We start from the raw sequence: 17074 nt of genomic DNA, 5'->3' as shown, positions 1-17074 counted from the left end.
TAGAGAGTTAAACTGTGATTTCTATTATATTGTTTGAATGTGCTCATGACGGAAGCTTTCTCATGAGAACGGACTGCTAGAAGATGCTGTTCCTGCTTTTGTGTATAATGTGTGTAAGACTGACTTTCTCAGGAGGAGAACAATGGAGATAGGCACTGGAGTGGAAGCTGCAACAATATTGTTACCTGACAAGCCGGATGATGAGGATATTGCAAGACAAACCAATAAACGACTTGGGAACAGAGTAATAGTAGAATTTATAGATATGGAGTTTTAGTTTTATTGGATAAAGTGTGAATATGCGATTAATTGACCAATAGGCATTTGGGAAGTAGTTTTAGTAATTGTAATATAACAACGTTGCCCTGATAGAAGACAGACCTTTGCCCATTTCCTTGCTGGCCAAAAGGTCAATATTTCTTGTGCGAGATACTTGCTTAACTTTAATGTTGAGAGACTTAGGGCCAGATGTAGCAAGCCTTTTGCGCCTCACAAACTGCGAAAAAGGCCTTACGCGATGCAGAGTCACATTTTGCGAGTCGGTACCGACTCGCAAAATGTGATTCCGACTCACAAATAGTAAGGGGTGTTCCCTTCCTATTTGCGACCGCATCGCGATGTTGAGTTGCTTTGTGACCGCGAAAGCGGTCGCAAACCAACTCGCAGTTACCATCCACTTGAAGTGGATGGTAACTCATTCGCAATGGGACCCCTTCCCCTTTGTGAATGCCACAAAAAAGTATTTTTCAGAGCAGGCAGTGGTCCTATGGACCACTGCCTGCTCTGAAAAAACCAAAACTAAATGGTTTCGGTATTTTTTTCTTTTTGCAGCTTGTTTTCCTTTAAGGAAAACGGGCTGCAAAAAGAAAAAAAAAACTGCTTTTTTTCAAAGAAGTCACAGACATGGTGGTCTGCTGTCTCCAGCAGGCCACCATCCCTGTGAGTGCCTAGACTCGCTATGGGGTCGCAAACTGCGACCCACCTCATAAATATTCATGAGGTGGGTCTTTGCGACCCCATAGCGAGTCGCAGAAGGTGTCTGAGACACCTTTCTGCATCTCGGATTGCGAGTTGCAATTTGCGACTCGCTATGACTCGCAAATTGCAAGTCGCAATTTGTAACTTACCTACATCTGGCCCTTTGTGTTTTCTGAACTTTGATGCTGCATCCTGATGTATTGTTGATCGACTGGTGTACTGAGGATGAAGACTGACTCTGCTTGCTGATCCACATTGAGGATAGGTGTTATAAATGAGACTGTTGATTATCATGCATATTTGTTTTTTCGTTCTTCCTTGGTACCAACTGCATTGTTTTGCTTGAGCCATAGTTAGATATTTTTCCAAATTTGTGTTACCAAATTGTTTTGCATGAAACCAAACATGCTGATGCTAACCTGGTGTTAGGTAAGGATCTTCACTAATGAAATATGCTAACAGGGGTTAATGCTTGATGAATTTCTCTGCTAAACTTAATGTATGTAATTACTTTGACGCAGTTGACTTTGTTACTGATTTGCACCATAACTTTAGAATGTGTTATAGTTCAAGCTTTTATTAGATTAAGTTTCTTCCGCTGCTTTGGACAGCCAGTATTGTTTCTGTATGTGTTTCATTTGATTTTGAGATTAATCTATATGACCTTAACATTGTATATATAGGGAAATAAATATTCTAACTTTTACTAAAAGGTGTGGTTATTCATGACTGAAAGGTCATGGTGCATGACAATTACTGACTCCATTGATTATTGCTGTCATTGATTGCTAATGATTATTGACTATTTTTTTATTGATTATTGATTATGTACTGGAGCTATGGTAAGAACATCTTAATTGTGAGTCAAAAGGTTCATCGACTTATTTGCGTCCCCTTTTAAGTTTACTTATTAAGGTCAGATGCACTAACAAACCCTGAAGGGAGAAGGAAAAGGCAAAGTCCAAGAAACACATGGGCGTTGAGGACACGAGGCTGACTGCAAGTAGATGGGGCCAGATTGTAAGACAATCCCAGGAAAGAGTTGGATGGAGAGTCCTAGTTGATGGCATACACCCCAAGGGGAAGTAGACATATGTAAGTAAGTACGCAAGTAAATCTATTGCAATGATGTAAGTTAGGTCATTTAGAAGTGTTACCTGGAGTCAGACAAAAATTATTCTCTGTAACAGGCTACAGAATCTTAGATTATTAAAGTAGTCCCTGGGGCCAGACCCAAATATTTTTCTGTAGCAGGCTGTAGTACCTTAGGACTTAGCTAGAGGTCCCAGGGGTCAAGCAAAAATATTTCCTAAAGTGCAGTGCAGGGCATTACATTAGACTGCTACTAGAGCTTTGTGAAGTTAGATGTATGCCCTTGCTGTAATCAGGCTGCTGCACCTTAGGTCAGTATTAGTAATCCTTAAAGTCAGAAGTAAATCCTTTCTGTAGCAGAATGCAGTACCAGAGGCTCTTATTAGCGAGTGGTCCCTGGAATCAGACATAGGTATTTCCTGTAATCAGCCCCCAGTATCCTATGCAGTTAACCGAGGTTCCAGACGTGTCCACCACTGCCCCTTCAATCTCATGATACAAAAGAATTATGAATACATAAGGTGCCCTTGATTTCTTTTTCAAGGAGTGGAAAAAACTTTGGCAACAAGGTAAACTGCTTTTTTTTTTCAGCACACCTGATGACAGAGAGAGCATGGCTTTCACAAGTCTATCAATTTCTGCTTGTTTTCTATGTCCTAAATATTTATCTTAATTTTGGGTTATGGTGACAGTTACTGTCAAAGCTCTTGGAGCATTCCTGTTCATTTTTTCAAAAGTTGTACTAACATTCTTAGCTAATATCAGTCACATGTTTGTAGAAACATGCAACATACTGTAGCTCAATTGCATGTTATCTTTGTACAAGGAGGTAATTTACAGTGCTTAGTTTGTACAAGATTGAGTGCCAGTGCCCAGATCTCTGATCAGAAGCCCATGGCCTGTGCAATTAAATGATGCAACTAAAAAAGGTTGTTCATTCTTAAATCCATTTCATGCCTTTTAATCCACTCCCACACACCCTCTGTCCTTTACCTCATTTGAGCATGTTCTTGTTTTCTCCTTATGTGACGGTTTTTCATAATTCATTTTCTCGTGTCTTTCTGCTTTGTGTGTTTTTCCCTTCTCTTGTCTCACTAAACGTCTAATGCAGAAAAATAATTTCCAGTCTGAAAATAAGTGCCGGTGGCCTCCATTAGCAACCACCTGCTCAATTTAACCACTGAAGGTACAGTTATTTACAGTTCAAGGCATGTGAACATTCAGCAATCCTTAGAATGGCAGTTGATGACCTTGACTGTTTTTCCAGGTTAGTGTGACCATAAAAGCACTCCTCTTAACATGCTATAGTTGCTCAGTAGAGGGCCAGTAGGGGTAGCAACCTGTGCTGCAGGTACTCATTGCAGAGACATGGGGAAGAAGTTGCAGCCAAGGGCTCCGTACAGAGACACAGAGAGGGGTAGCAGAAGAACCTTGAGTTACTGGTGCTCAGTCTGAATCAAGACGGAGACAAGGGCAAGCAAAGCAGGGAGAGAAGGTAAGAATATAGAGAACATGCTGGAGGCAGGGAGCAGGTCGGAAAGCATGGAGAAGGAAAATGAAGAAGATGGGAGGAGAAGAAACATGGGGATTGGAGGGAAAGAGAGCAGTACACAAGGAATAGGAAAGTGCGAAGAACAACCCCCCAAAACACATTCCTAAAATATGTGAAACAGGACAGAAAAACATCAGAGTTTTTTTCAACAAGTATGTGTTGGAAAGTGAGGGCAGGTAAGTACCTACACTTAGCAATAGGCCACTAAACCCCAGTAGGTTCAGTTAGGTCTCAATAAATTAACCCCAGCTAAACCATTAGTAGTTTGACAACAAGCAACACGGCTTAACTTAGTAGACAAAGTGTAAAGCATTTAAGTATCACAAAACAGTAATTAAAAAAAACACAGGAAACAGTTTAAAATTCCAAAACCAATTTATAAAAATAGGAAATATGTTTTGCTTTAAAATGACACCATAATGAATAAAATTAAATAAGGGGATCTGGAGATATGAATTTTTAAAGATTAAGGCGCTCATTATGGGATAGGCGGCAAATGCCGCCTACCGCCATGGCGAAGGCCACCAACATACCGTCGCTGTGGCTACCCGACCATCCATGCCATTATGACTGTATCCGGAATACTGCCAGAAGGCTGCCATAATTCCGGCGATGGTCATGTCGGCAGCAGCGCCCGGCCAGCAAAACACCACCTACCGTATCATGTTCCATATTACGGCCTGGCAGTGTTTTGCTGCGCGGCGACAGGAGAGGGGGCGGGGGGTGCTGTATGCATGTGTTGGGGTATGTGTGACTGTGAGTGAATGCATACATGCATTTGTAATGCGTGTGTGAAAGAGTGTGTGTGTATGTTCATGCATGTTGTGTCATGTGCTTGCATGTGTGCCTGGATGTCTGTTCGCGAGATTTTCTGAGTGTGTATGTATGTATGCATGCGTGGGTGAATGATTGTATGCATGTGTGTATGGGTGTGTATGTATGTTCATGTATGGATGTATATGTGAAGGGGGGTACGAAGGGGGCGGGTGGGGAAGGACTCTCTGGAGGGGAAGGGGGACAGGGGAGACTCCTATCAGTGCCAGGGAAGGAATTCCATGGCACTGATAGTGCCTACCGCCATGGTTTCTGTGGTGGTACAGAACCCACGGAAACCATGGCAGTGGGCGAGATCAAAATGCCATAGGTGGCCTAGTGAAGGCCGCCGGGCTGGAGACTACCGCTGTGGCAGGCGGTGTGGTACATTGGTGGTTTGGCTTTGGCCAAACCACCAATGTCATAATAGTGGAGGTAGGTGCCGCCAGCCTATGAGGTCTTCCGGTTGTACCTGGACTGGGGCAAAGTCAAAGTTTATGGCTGACCGTGATGGAGCCTTGCTCGGCTACAGCAAGCGGGAGGCCTCGGTCAAAAGTTTACCTTCTGACTTAGTCGATTTCTTGAAGATTTTCTTCAGCAGGACTAAGTCGCCAGTCCGATCTGACATTCCTGGAGCCCTTCCTCAGATACGCATTGCAGGAGCCCTCGGTGAAGATTTCTAAGTTCGGACTTAGAAGATTTTTCTAGATGAAAATCATTTGACCGGGCAGAACCTGAATCTTGATCCGACGTCCCTGGAGCCCTCTTCGGATACACTGCTCGGAAGGTTCCGGTCAACTCTCTTCATTCGGACTTAGTCACTTTTCCTGTGATTTTCTTCAGCGGGATGAACCTGCAAGTCAGGCTGGGTCGCAGTTGAGGCAGCCCAGCTAGAGTTGCCGAAGAAGGTCGGTCCCTTAATGGAGCATTTATTACAAAAGTTCTCCAATTGTGTGGATATTTCTTACAGAAGGTCTTTTTAGGTATTATAGGAGTCCACCTCTCACCCCAAGGTTCCAGAAGCTCCAAGTTGCTCCTTGAGGGTGCAGACTACAATTCCCAGAATGCACCTGGCACAAACTCCAATTTGGCAACTGGACAGTGACCAGCTGGTAAGTTTCTTCAGGATCCGAGACAGGAAGACTCTGGTTAGCAGTTTTTCATCTGTAGCAAACAAGGAGCCCCTCCTTGAACCAGTTGAAGCCAGGCAAATTCCTTCTTGTAGTGGAGCCCACATGTGCAGCTGGTGCAGTCTTTCAGAGTGCAGTGTCCAGGTGCAGGTCAGGGGTCCAGCAGGGCAGTCCTTCTTCTTCTGATGTTCTTCCTTGTAGTGATCTGAGGGGTGGGTGCAGCTCTGCCATATTTATCCTTGCTCCTAGGTGAAAAACAGGGGGGTCCTAGTTCTCCACTCAAATGGAGGGTCCTTCCCCTTGTGATGACCATTTCCTGGGAAGTGTGGCAAAAATCAATTCCAGGCAGCAACATTCTTTAAAAAATCCATCATGGCTGAGAATGATTTTTGGAGATTAGACCTGGCTGAGCCCCCACTGGTGTGGCTACAAATCCTAAACAAACCCCTCTCCTGCCCTCTCCTAATCTAATCCAGACATCACCTAATTGTCTGGGGTTGCAGGATGTAAGGGAGGTGCTGGGTTGCTCCAAATGTCCTTCCCTGCTTTTGAAGACCAGTTTGGCAGCCCTTGCCCCTTCCTGCTTCCCCATCTGCTGAGGCAGATCTCCTCCCCCAAGCACATCCTTTGTGTTCAGCCCAGGATACTTCACACCTCATCAAGGCAGCCTGGCCAGGCTGCCAGAGGCTGGCCAATCAGAGAAGGGCACTACAAAGCTCCATCTTTTCTCTATGGGGAGTAGTCACCTGCTAATGATGGCAACTAGCTGATCTTGGCCCTCTTCATTAACTTGTGCTAACACTGCTCCAATCCCTTCTTCTAAAGCATCTGTTTGCACTATTAACTCCTTGCTATAGTCAGTGGCCAGTAACACTGGTGCTGAATACATAGCTTGTTTCAGAGTGTCAAAGACTTTTTGACACTCTGGAATCCAAATGACTTTCTTGGGCTGTTTCTTTGAGGTGAGTTCTGTAAGAGGAGCCATAATGGTCCTATAATTCTGAATAAACCTCCTGTAGTACGCAGTCAGGCCAACAAAGGCCCTGCCCTGAGTCTGGGTTTCAGGAGCCTCCCAATCCAAGATAGTCTGGCTCATGGGCTGGAGAGGCTATACATGGCCTCCACCAACAAGGTGGCCCAGGTACACAACTGAAATATACCCTATCTGGCACTTGCTTGCCTTGATAGTCAGGCCTGTTTGAAGCAGGGCCTGAAGCACTTCATTCAGGTGGACCAGGTGGTCCTCTCAGGTGGAACTGAATACAGATATATCATTCAGATAAGCTGCACTGAAAGATTCCAACCCAGACAGGGCTATCCGCCAACCATTGGAAGGTTGCAGGAGCATTTTTCAGGCCAAAGGGCACCCCTTTGAACTGGAAGTGGCCCTCTGGTGGGGACAGTGCTGACCTCTCCTTAGCTCCTGGACTTAAGGCAATCTGCCAGTATCCTGAGGTCAGATCAAATGTACTCAGGAATTTGGCAGCCCTCGCCCTATCAATGAGCTCATCAGCTCTAGGTATGGGATGAGCATCAGTCTTGGTGACTGCATTTAGACCTCTGTAGTCTACACAGAATCTTAATTCCTTTTTCCCACCTTGGGCATTGGGTTTGGGTACCAGTACCACTGGACTGGCCCAAGGACTAGCAGAGGGCTCAATTACCTTGAGATGCAAGATCTTAGCCACTTCACCTTTGATGCTGGCCTTGACCTGGTCAGACAGCCTGTACAGCTTGTTCTTGACAGGTAAGCTGTCACCAGTGTCAATATCATGGACACACCAATTGTTGAGTCCAGGGGTCAAAGAAAACAGACCAGCAAACTGCTCCAAAACTTGTTTGCCGTCTTTCTGCTGCTGGGCTGTCAACTTGTGAGAGAGGACCACACCCTTCACTGATCCATCTTGTTCATTTGTGAAAAGGAGGTCTGGCAGAGGTTCACTCTCCTGCTCCTTCCCTTCATCTTTGACCTTTACCATGGTCATGTCTGCCCTGTACTGGGGGGCTTCAGTCTGTTTACATGCAGGATCCCTGGGGATTCCTGGTGGTGCCAAAGTCCATCAGGTAGGTGACCTCTCACTTTTTCTCCAAAACTGGATAGGGCCCAGTCCATTTGGCCTGAAGTGTCCTAGGAGGCTCCAAAACCCACACCAGCTGATCTGGGTGATACTCAGGCATGGTAGCCTTTTGGTCATGCCAGAGCTTCATGAGCTCTTGGCTGGGCTCCAGGTTGCTGCTTGCTTTCTTCATGTACTCAGCCATGCGTGACCGCAGGCCCAGCACATAGTCTAGCACATTCTCCTTGGCCTATTTGAGAGGCTTCTCCCAAGACTCTCTCACCAAGCATAATGAGCCTCTTGCAGAATGCCCAAACAGTAACTCAAAGAGGCTGAATCCAACCCCTTTTTGTGGCACCTCTCTGTATGCAAACAGTAGGCATAGGAGGAGAACATCCCATCGCCTCCTGAGTTTGTCAGACTAACCCATGATTACCATGACCTTCAGGGTCATATTAAATCTTTCCACCAGACTATTGGTCTGGGTGGTGAACTTATATGTAACACCGCACTCATCCCACATTGCTTTCAGATAGGCTGACATACAATTTGTGCCCCTGTCTGGGACCACCTCCTTTGAGAGTCCCAATCTGGTGAACACACCAAGTAGGGCCCTAGCCACTGTAGGAGCAGCAACTGTTCTGAGGGGTATTGCCTCAGGGTACCTGGTGGCATGGTCCACAACCACCAAACAGTTAAAGTGAGATGAAATACTACATATCATTGCCTCAGTTTGTGTGCTTGCTTGAGGAGTCATCTGGAGATGTGCACAGCTGATCACTGGATATATTAGGAATCTATTCAATAAAACATATAAATATAAAACTAGATATAGCTGCATATGGAAAATTTGTGGCAGGGAAAGTAATAGAGAATTTCATGAATATGTCCTTCCTGCCTGGAGCCATCATGTGAGGCACAGAATGTCAAGGCAAGAACAATGATCAATGGATTCACATAGAAAGAGAAAAACTTCTTGCGCAATTTGGAATTGCTGTTCGATTCTTAAACAATAGCAGTTGTTTTGGGGGTTTGTTTCTAAGAAACTAACAGATTGCCAAGGGGGCCGACATGACATGCCAACCTGTGTGGCAATTTGTTATTCAACAAAAGTGTACCCAATGTGTCAAGAAGAGCACTTTTGGCAACAATTTTCCCACCAGTGCAGCAGGGAACTCTAAATAGTGAGGACTTCTGAACTGCCTACTGTTAGAGAACAAAACATTATTAATAAAAAAAAGTGTAACCAAAACAAAATGATTAACATGTATTAAAAGGCCGAAATAGAGAAAATTGTGTTAAAAAAATAAAACGTGTATGTTTATATTGTGGTTGACATGGTGTCCATTACTTAGATTTCTATGTGAAATAATAAATTACTGTGAAATGTATTTTGATTAATTATGACTACGTGTACTGACAAAAGATGATTAATCTTATTGTACTACAAAACTAATGGTTTGAAATTATTATACATTTTTTGTTCTTCATTTATTAGCATTAGTGAAAAGGCCTACGTTTTGTATTTTTCAAGAAGCACAGTGAGGAAATGTAATGCTGACTTTACTGAAACACTTTTGCAAACATTGTCTATTAGCTGTTCACTCTGTACTTCCTGGCTTTAAATATTGCAAGGTTTAACAATGGGCTTTTGTTTCTGGTAGGAAGCAACCTTATCTAAATGTGTTCTGTGCTGCTGTTTTTACAAAGTTATGTTTTTAAGGAAATTGCAACCCAGAGAGGAGCGTGAACATGAAACTATCTTGGAAAAGGAACAAAGAAAACTACAACTGAAGCCCAGATTAAACATAATTGGTCACTTAGTTATCACACCTCATAGTCTTGTCCAATAGAAGCCTAGCTAGTAACTTTTGGGACTTTAAGTTAGAAGGTTTTTGTTTAGCTTTCTGCACAGTTCTATTCAGAGTTAGATACTGTTCAGTTTCTGCTTCGTTCTGATCTACTATTCAGCTCTTCTATCTAGCTACTTATTATTTTCACAGTTCACTTACATTAGGCCCAACATTACTGAACTGTTTTCCCTTTTCATGTTCCTGATGCTTACTGCTGAAGACCTGCTGTTCCTGTGCTCAGCTGATGAAGACTCTGCAAGCTGCTGTCTCATTTAAGAGCAGTATAACCAATGTGCATTTATTTTTATTTTTCAGGTTTTTCCCTTTAGAAAGCCAATCACAAACGTTTTGTTAGTGCCATAGTTAGATGTTTTTTCCAAATTAACTTTTGTCTTATTTTGAATTTTTGCATGTGCAAAGCCCAGCCCACGCATGCTTTTTGAATTAGAATTCTGTAGCTAGGATTGCTGACCCAGTATTCGATTAAATGTTTATCAATTGATTGTGATTGAGTCAACTGCACAACTAATGAATTCTATTTCTATTTTTCAAATAATTCTGTTGTTATTCTGTATATTTCTTTAGGATTGTTTAATGCTGATTGCACTTATAAAATTGGAAGTCTTCAGATGCTGTGGACAGCCTGTGTTGTTTCTGTATTGCTATCATTTGGTTTTGCACATCATTTACGTGACCTTAGTATTGTCAACTTAAGGGCAATACATGTTCAAACTTTACTAAACTGGTGTGGTGATTCATGATCACATAGGTCATAGTGTGTATGAATTATGGACTCCTTATTGTATATTTTGATTGTATTGGTTCTCATTGATTGATCTGATGATCTCATTACTTCTGTCTGAGTTAAAAGATTTGAGTCGACCTCTGAGGGTAGTAGATGTCACCTTAGCCTAATATTGAGAGCTCACACGCCAACACTACCAAGGTCTGAATGATCACATATGAGTCTAGCACACTTATACACAGTCATACTCCCTAAAACAAGAAGACATCATTTAAGGAACAGGGCAACTATTACATAAATTTCATAATCCATTAAATGAACTAGAACTCCTGGGATTCAGTCTACCCTCTGCTAATGTATGTCCTTAATGGTACGAAATATTTATCAGTGTAGAGTGCTTAGCTAGTGGAGGTTTAGGGGTCCTGGTAGATTCTGGTGCATGGAGAGCCTTAGCGTTGGGACAGTTGGGAGTTTAGGGAGAATGATGAGTCTTGAATCCTAAGGTAGCAGGGGCCATTTTATAGAATTGCCCCTGTGTGCTTTGTGCACCCCCAGGGCTCTTAAGCATTACAGAAGGGGCAGCAAACACGTGTGCTGCCCTTTCTGTAATACAGATAATGATGGTGTATCGTTAGAGGGCATTCCTTCACTTGCACAGGGCGTGGCCCCATGCAAATGAGAGAATCACTTTGCCTCTGCGGTCGCACCATATTACCGAGGGCAGCACATTGAATATAATATTGTGACTTTCCTTGTTTGTGCCAGGCGCACCTTTTGAAAGGTGTGCCCGGTGCACATAATGCGAGTGTGTCATATTCTATAACATGGCCCCAGGGGCCATATTACAGAATATGGCACACTCTCCCAGTAAAACCTGAGAGTTTATATGGTGAATAAATAATGAAAGTCCCTTCAAATATTTTTCTTCTGGCAGCATTTGTTGTTTCATAAAGGTGATGCTATGGGCCTACACCCCCAGTCTAAAACTTTTTCCGGCCCCACTAGTTTTGGTTGGCCACATTAAAACATGTGGATTACAGTTCACTGTGTCAGTACTTTGAAAAAATTGACAAGAAATGCAGGCGTGCCCCTCTACTGTCCTATTTCTTTTTGCCTGATGGGGACAACAGACTGTGGACCTCTTGGAACTGTGGTGCAGTCAGGGTCTCCATTTTTTGTGGACTGATGTAACAAACATGAGAGTAGTCAGTTCCACTGTATTAACTATTTGGCAGGCTTGCCAATCAATGTGGACAGAGGAACAGGAAAAGAGTGTGCACAGTGATTATCAGTCACTAGTGTAATTGCACATGACCTTGCCAATGGTAATTAAGGAAAGCCATGACATGGAATGATTGCTTCCTGCAGTTAAGCCTACCTGTACAAGATGTGTGATTAAAAGAAAAGAATGATTTAGGTTATCATTAAAATCAAGAGAAAAGGAAGACTTGAGAAACAGACCATTGAAACATTATCCATTTGGTACCCCTTTCTGCCCCAAAGACTCTTAGATTACTTTCGTTGTCTGGTTTTCTGAAAGTGCGTACTTACGGGATAAAATACTCCAGTCGTTTTGTCTTTGATAAACAAATTGGGTATTGCTTCCAAAAATGGATCTTGGTATCCCCATAAAATTTCCTTTACTGTTCTTGTCTGGAACAAAGACGAATTAGATTTTTTGATCCAGCCATTCACTAAGCTTATTGCAATTTCTGGAATCACAGAAGGGGCACCCTAGAAAGAAAGTAAGCATGTGTTTATAAGTTTCATAGCAATGTTCACTACAAATCTTTTTGTTTAACAGTAGTAATGCTTTCACAAATGATTGATAATGAATTCACTCTTACAGTAAAATCATGGGTATGTAGTACAACTAAAATGAGCCAAATTTGAGGAATACTCTAAAAGCTGTCCGAAATGATTCAAGGTCTCCATTGCACTCACAACACTCACCAATGTGTATCAACCATCACCCTTATTACATTGTGTTCTGTGATTCACATTATTCTAAAAGGACACTTGATGAACAATTATATGCTGCAAAGTATCCCTGATTCTAACAATGGAATGCACAGTGACAGTGAATGAGAGCAGTAGAAAACTTCTATGGATGTTGACTCGCCAACCCATTTCCTTCCTCTCTGCACTGTGATCATGAAATCTAACCACAACAAATGATTCTGTGCCTCAGCTGGAGTAGATGATTTTGGGTGAGTACCATAGTTGGCCAGGGCCAATTTACTTTTAAACATGTCTGGCTTTCCCCATAAACGGTTAGCTTACTACTGTCCACCAACATAAGACAGTGTTCAATAATCTAGGAGAATAACAAATATTGCTAACTTTCATTAATCATGCACTTGTATCTCAGTACGGTTATATGAATACGCATTCTGCTGTACAAAGAATGTTAGCCTATAAGTAGAAGGAGTAGTGTTCATATTATTATAACAAATGCATTATTATTATTATTATTAAGGGCTTCCATAACCATCTGGAGGAATGAGGCCAAAGGCCAAGTTCCTTTATAGGGTTATGGAACTCCAAGGTGACTTGCAATATCCTTATCTTGTAAGTTATGTGGTTCCTTATCCCATATAATACATGGTGACACCATCACCTTTCCCACACATCACTGAAAACCTCAGTGCGGAGCTCTTTCAAACGGAAGAGTGAGCATGTTTGCAAACATGAAGAATATAAATAAAACCTATAATGTAAAATTAAACATATTAAAAACATGTTATATATTTGTGGAAAAAAACATAGTAGAAATAGTTCAATAAAAAAAAAGCTGCAGTAGCTCAGAACGAGTGAAAACATGCAGAAAGATCCTAGCTTTTCTCCATTTAAGGAGTGCAAAAATAAAGATATTCTCTCTGCTTGTCATGGTAAACCATTAAAATAGAACAGAAGAAAGAAAAGCAATGTTCCGTTTCTTTCACCTCGGCTACTGGCTCTGGCAGCTGGCACTATGACATCAGAACTCGACTGTAATACCTTACAATAGTTAAGTTCTGATATCTTATCTTTATAATCGGTGGCCAAGATCATCGCATGATAATGATTCTAAAGAAATCAGAGACTGCTATTGATGCAGGATTACAGAATCCCATGTATTATTCTTTTATTCTTATTCTTCTTATTATTCTTCTTATTATTATTATTATAAATATTACCACCAATGAGGATGATGAGCAATGAGGATGATTCTAATAATATTAATAACACTAATAATAATCATAATAACATTTCTTATGAGCAATCTCAATGCTGTATTTTAAATATTAACAATTTTACACATGACAGTGTAACTTTGTATTTAGAGAGATGTATTAAGTACAGATTCAAAGGCAGTTAATTAGAAACTGTTTTTGGACAGTGTTGTAAAAACTCTCAACAAGCAATAAAAACATTTTAACAAAAATTAGATTGTTGTCCTCATTTGAGGAACTAAAATGGTAAGCAGATGTAGGAGGAATGGTAGCAAAGTTTTGGACAGGGAAGAACCGTTGATCGATATGAGCTTAGCCAGCCTAAAGGCCAAACTGTATCTCAGTGAGTTGTGTGTCTCTATTGGATTATCTACTTAACTATTTAAAATAGATGAAGAATGTTTTTTTAAAACTCATTCTCCCTGCTGTCAAGTATATGTCTCATGTGCTGCAGTATCGTGAATAGACATAGTTCCAGCTCCTTCATCCAAAGGCTTTCTGCCACCAGAGATGCTTCCTCTCACAGCCCCACATCCAGGTTTATTTATTGCACTGAGGTGCAATAGCTCATCCTATATCAAACTCACTACATCTATCTACTACTACATCACCAAGATATGTATATGGTGTAATTACCACCACATTGACATACATTTACCTCAAGGGCAATCCAAAATATAAGTGTTCAAGGACAGTTCTGTCATTACTCAAATCTTTTTGAAAATTCACAGTTGAATCTAGTATAACTGAATTGCAAATAGTCAACATCATACTCTTGATAGTACAAAGCATATTTTTATTATTAATTCATATAAAAAGATACATATAAAAAAGAGGGCAACAGCGTGCTGCAGATATCACTTGACATAACCATCCAACAATTTACCCACCTCTTCATCCTGTTTTTTCAAATTGCAAATCCAAGGCACTTATGATCTTATACAATTTTACAAATTTACCATGACAAGTATCAAAAATGTTTGTTCAATTAAAACAACCCATCACAGTATGTTACCATAACATCGCAGTTTTTACTTTGTGAGACTTTACATTGCAGGTAAGTTAATCAAAGGCTTTACATCACAAGTAAATTTGTAGTATTTTACTACTTCACAGGCAAGTATTTTTTATTTGTTAAAAGTCATTAGACCGGTGTATATGTTTATACTGTATGTGTGTAAATGTTTCCATAAGTTTATATATGCATGATTATATATACTGAAATGTGTATATGTATCCCTAAGTTTATATATGCATGATTCTACATAAATATTTCTACATATTTAATGATAAACAACTGTGAATTTAGAATTATTTTAAAGTTAAGATCACAACCAGGGATGGAGCTAACTGGTGTAATTATCTCTAGCATAACTACAGCAGAATTACTCATTACCTGACAAGCGCAATCCAGTCATTAGCACCATTCTCGTAGTGCAAAATGCACCCTTGCATCCAGTCTGGGCCGGGGATGTATTTTGTGCTTAAAAAACAGCACTAAATGCTTCAGGACATGAACATCAGTAGCCAGCAATCACTCGCACTCTCTTGGTCAGTTTTTCGTGAGCTCCTGCAATAGGATTTTTGCCCCAAGCTACTCATAATTACTCAAGCTGGCGTAAATGCGTAATTTCAGAATTTGGCAGCACAAGCGTAATGCGTAATTACTTCAATTATTCCTGCATAATTAACATTTTGCCCAGCCCTAGTTTCATGGTCTTGGAGGTACAATCTGCCACATCTCACAGCAATAATACAGGGGGCTGAGAGGACTCGCCCCCTGCCCTCTCCCTGTTCAGACCTCAGCATGTCTCCTCATCAGATTTGAGAGTTGGCACCTTTGTCACGATCTACAATCTCATGGCCCTTCCTACATTAGCTCATCCAGGGGTGGGTCCTTTGTAATTCAGACCAGAGGAAACTGCAACAGATTGGTGCCTCACCCCCTCCTTCTGTGGCTTTCCTCGAGGGCAGGGACCCTAGAGTCACCTAATATACCCTGAAAGGGGCCCATCCCCTGAAATCACTGCTCTGCTCTATAGGAAGACACCCATTCTGCCCACCCTCCTCAGAACGGCATGGTGTCTGGACGAAGATGAGGGATCTCTTTGGCTCACCTTTTCTCCACTCTGGCAGTGTCTCCAGAGGATTTCCCCTTTGCCTATCTCTGGAGGCTCCTACCAGCTTGCCCCATGCAATACCCAGAGAGACTGTCTACTGACCATAATGCACATTATTTCTCCTGCCATGTATCCAGAGACACCACACCATCCCCCTCCGTGCAGTGACTGCCTACGGCCTTACAACCCCTGGAGTCTATCACATTACCTCATTCTCCTCATGCATGCTTGTAAACCTGCTGTTTGTCAAGTGTTCTTTTCAGAGGAAGTCACCTGCCCAGAACCTCGGTCAGCACAGCAACCTGTGGCTCCAACCACTTGAAGTTCAAAAATGAATGTGCTACTGAAGGAAATAACAGCTTTAGGCCCCACAACATCTGCCATGAATAGTTAGAGGATTGACCTCATAACAGAAGTCAGATCCATGAGGCCAGAGGTGCCCTCCTTCCAGGCCTGCATCAACACTGTGGATCTGGATCAGAAGCTAGAACAAGTAGAGGCCGGAGAGGCCGGCTATGATGTGCTACCGGACTAGGGAAGAGACATCAACCTCCTGTGACAAAAGATCACCAATGTGAAAGACATGATGCAATGTAATCAGTTTTGAATCTATGAGGTCTTAGAGGAGGCATAGCGGATTGACATGTTGGCTTTTCTAAAGCACTTTCTCCCAAGCTGCTGGATTTCCATCTCCCTAAGTCACTGGACTTCAGAGGGCACATTGAGTCTGGGCTCGCTCTTCCAGCCAAACACATTAAAAAAGTCTCATTAGCATATTACTATTTAATTAATATTTATTAATTGTAACAGTTATGTGTAAAAGCTTATTTTTATCAATTATTTTAAAAAAAGTTAAAAGGACAATATGTAGACCAGACAATGAATAACCTTGTACATGATTCAGGAATCACAAATCAGCAATGGTTAATAAGAACTGTATCAGCCTGTAGCCAATCATTTGAACATTTCCTGTGTGGCACATGTTTTAAAGGACAAACTAGTGAGCTCCAGAGAAAACATCTGGAAGTACCCTTTTACATTTTTGCATCAGATGCACTGAACATCAGTGACAATACTACCTGATTACTACATATATCAAGTGATCTTTCTCGTTCTTTTTTGAGCAATGCCTGCAAAATCTGGAACTCTCTCCGTATACATATCAGAACTAACCCCTCCTTTGTGAGCTTTAAGAGACAATTAAAATAATTCCTCCTCAATTGGCATCTTAACCCTCCGGGAAATAACACCTAATTCACTTTGGAAACACTACCTTGTTATATATATGTCTCTCTCAACATCTATACAATGGTTTGACACTCTACGCAACAATTATACTGTAATGTTTTTGACTGACAATGCTTTGACAATGTTGTAAAGTGTTCTGATACCCTAGAAGACCCATGCCCTTGCCAGCACTATAAAAAAACTCTTTAAATACAAGTAAATAAGTAAGATCTGTTGAAGCAGATATGCTAATCAAGAAAATTATTAATGATGTTTACGTGTTTGAATAATG

At 41.6% G+C, this 17074-nt stretch overlaps 1 protein-coding gene across 2 annotated transcripts in view; it reads right to left on the bottom strand.

Moving 5' to 3' along the window:
* CD36 (CD36 molecule (CD36 blood group)) overlaps positions 1-17074 on the bottom strand; it is a 574756-nt gene that overhangs the window by 322750 nt on the left and 234932 nt on the right. For both annotated transcript variants that reach the window (XM_069228678.1, XM_069228679.1), the window contains exon 4: positions 11772-11954. In XM_069228678.1, the coding sequence (XP_069084779.1) occupies positions 11772-11954 (183 nt within the window). The remainder of the gene's footprint in view (positions 1-11771; positions 11955-17074) is intronic.

This window comes from Pleurodeles waltl, chromosome 4_1, assembly GCF_031143425.1.
Source record: "Pleurodeles waltl isolate 20211129_DDA chromosome 4_1, aPleWal1.hap1.20221129, whole genome shotgun sequence".
Classification (NCBI taxonomy): Eukaryota; Metazoa; Chordata; class Amphibia; order Caudata; family Salamandridae; genus Pleurodeles; species Pleurodeles waltl.
This window is presented reverse-complemented; position numbering and strand designations above follow the sequence as displayed.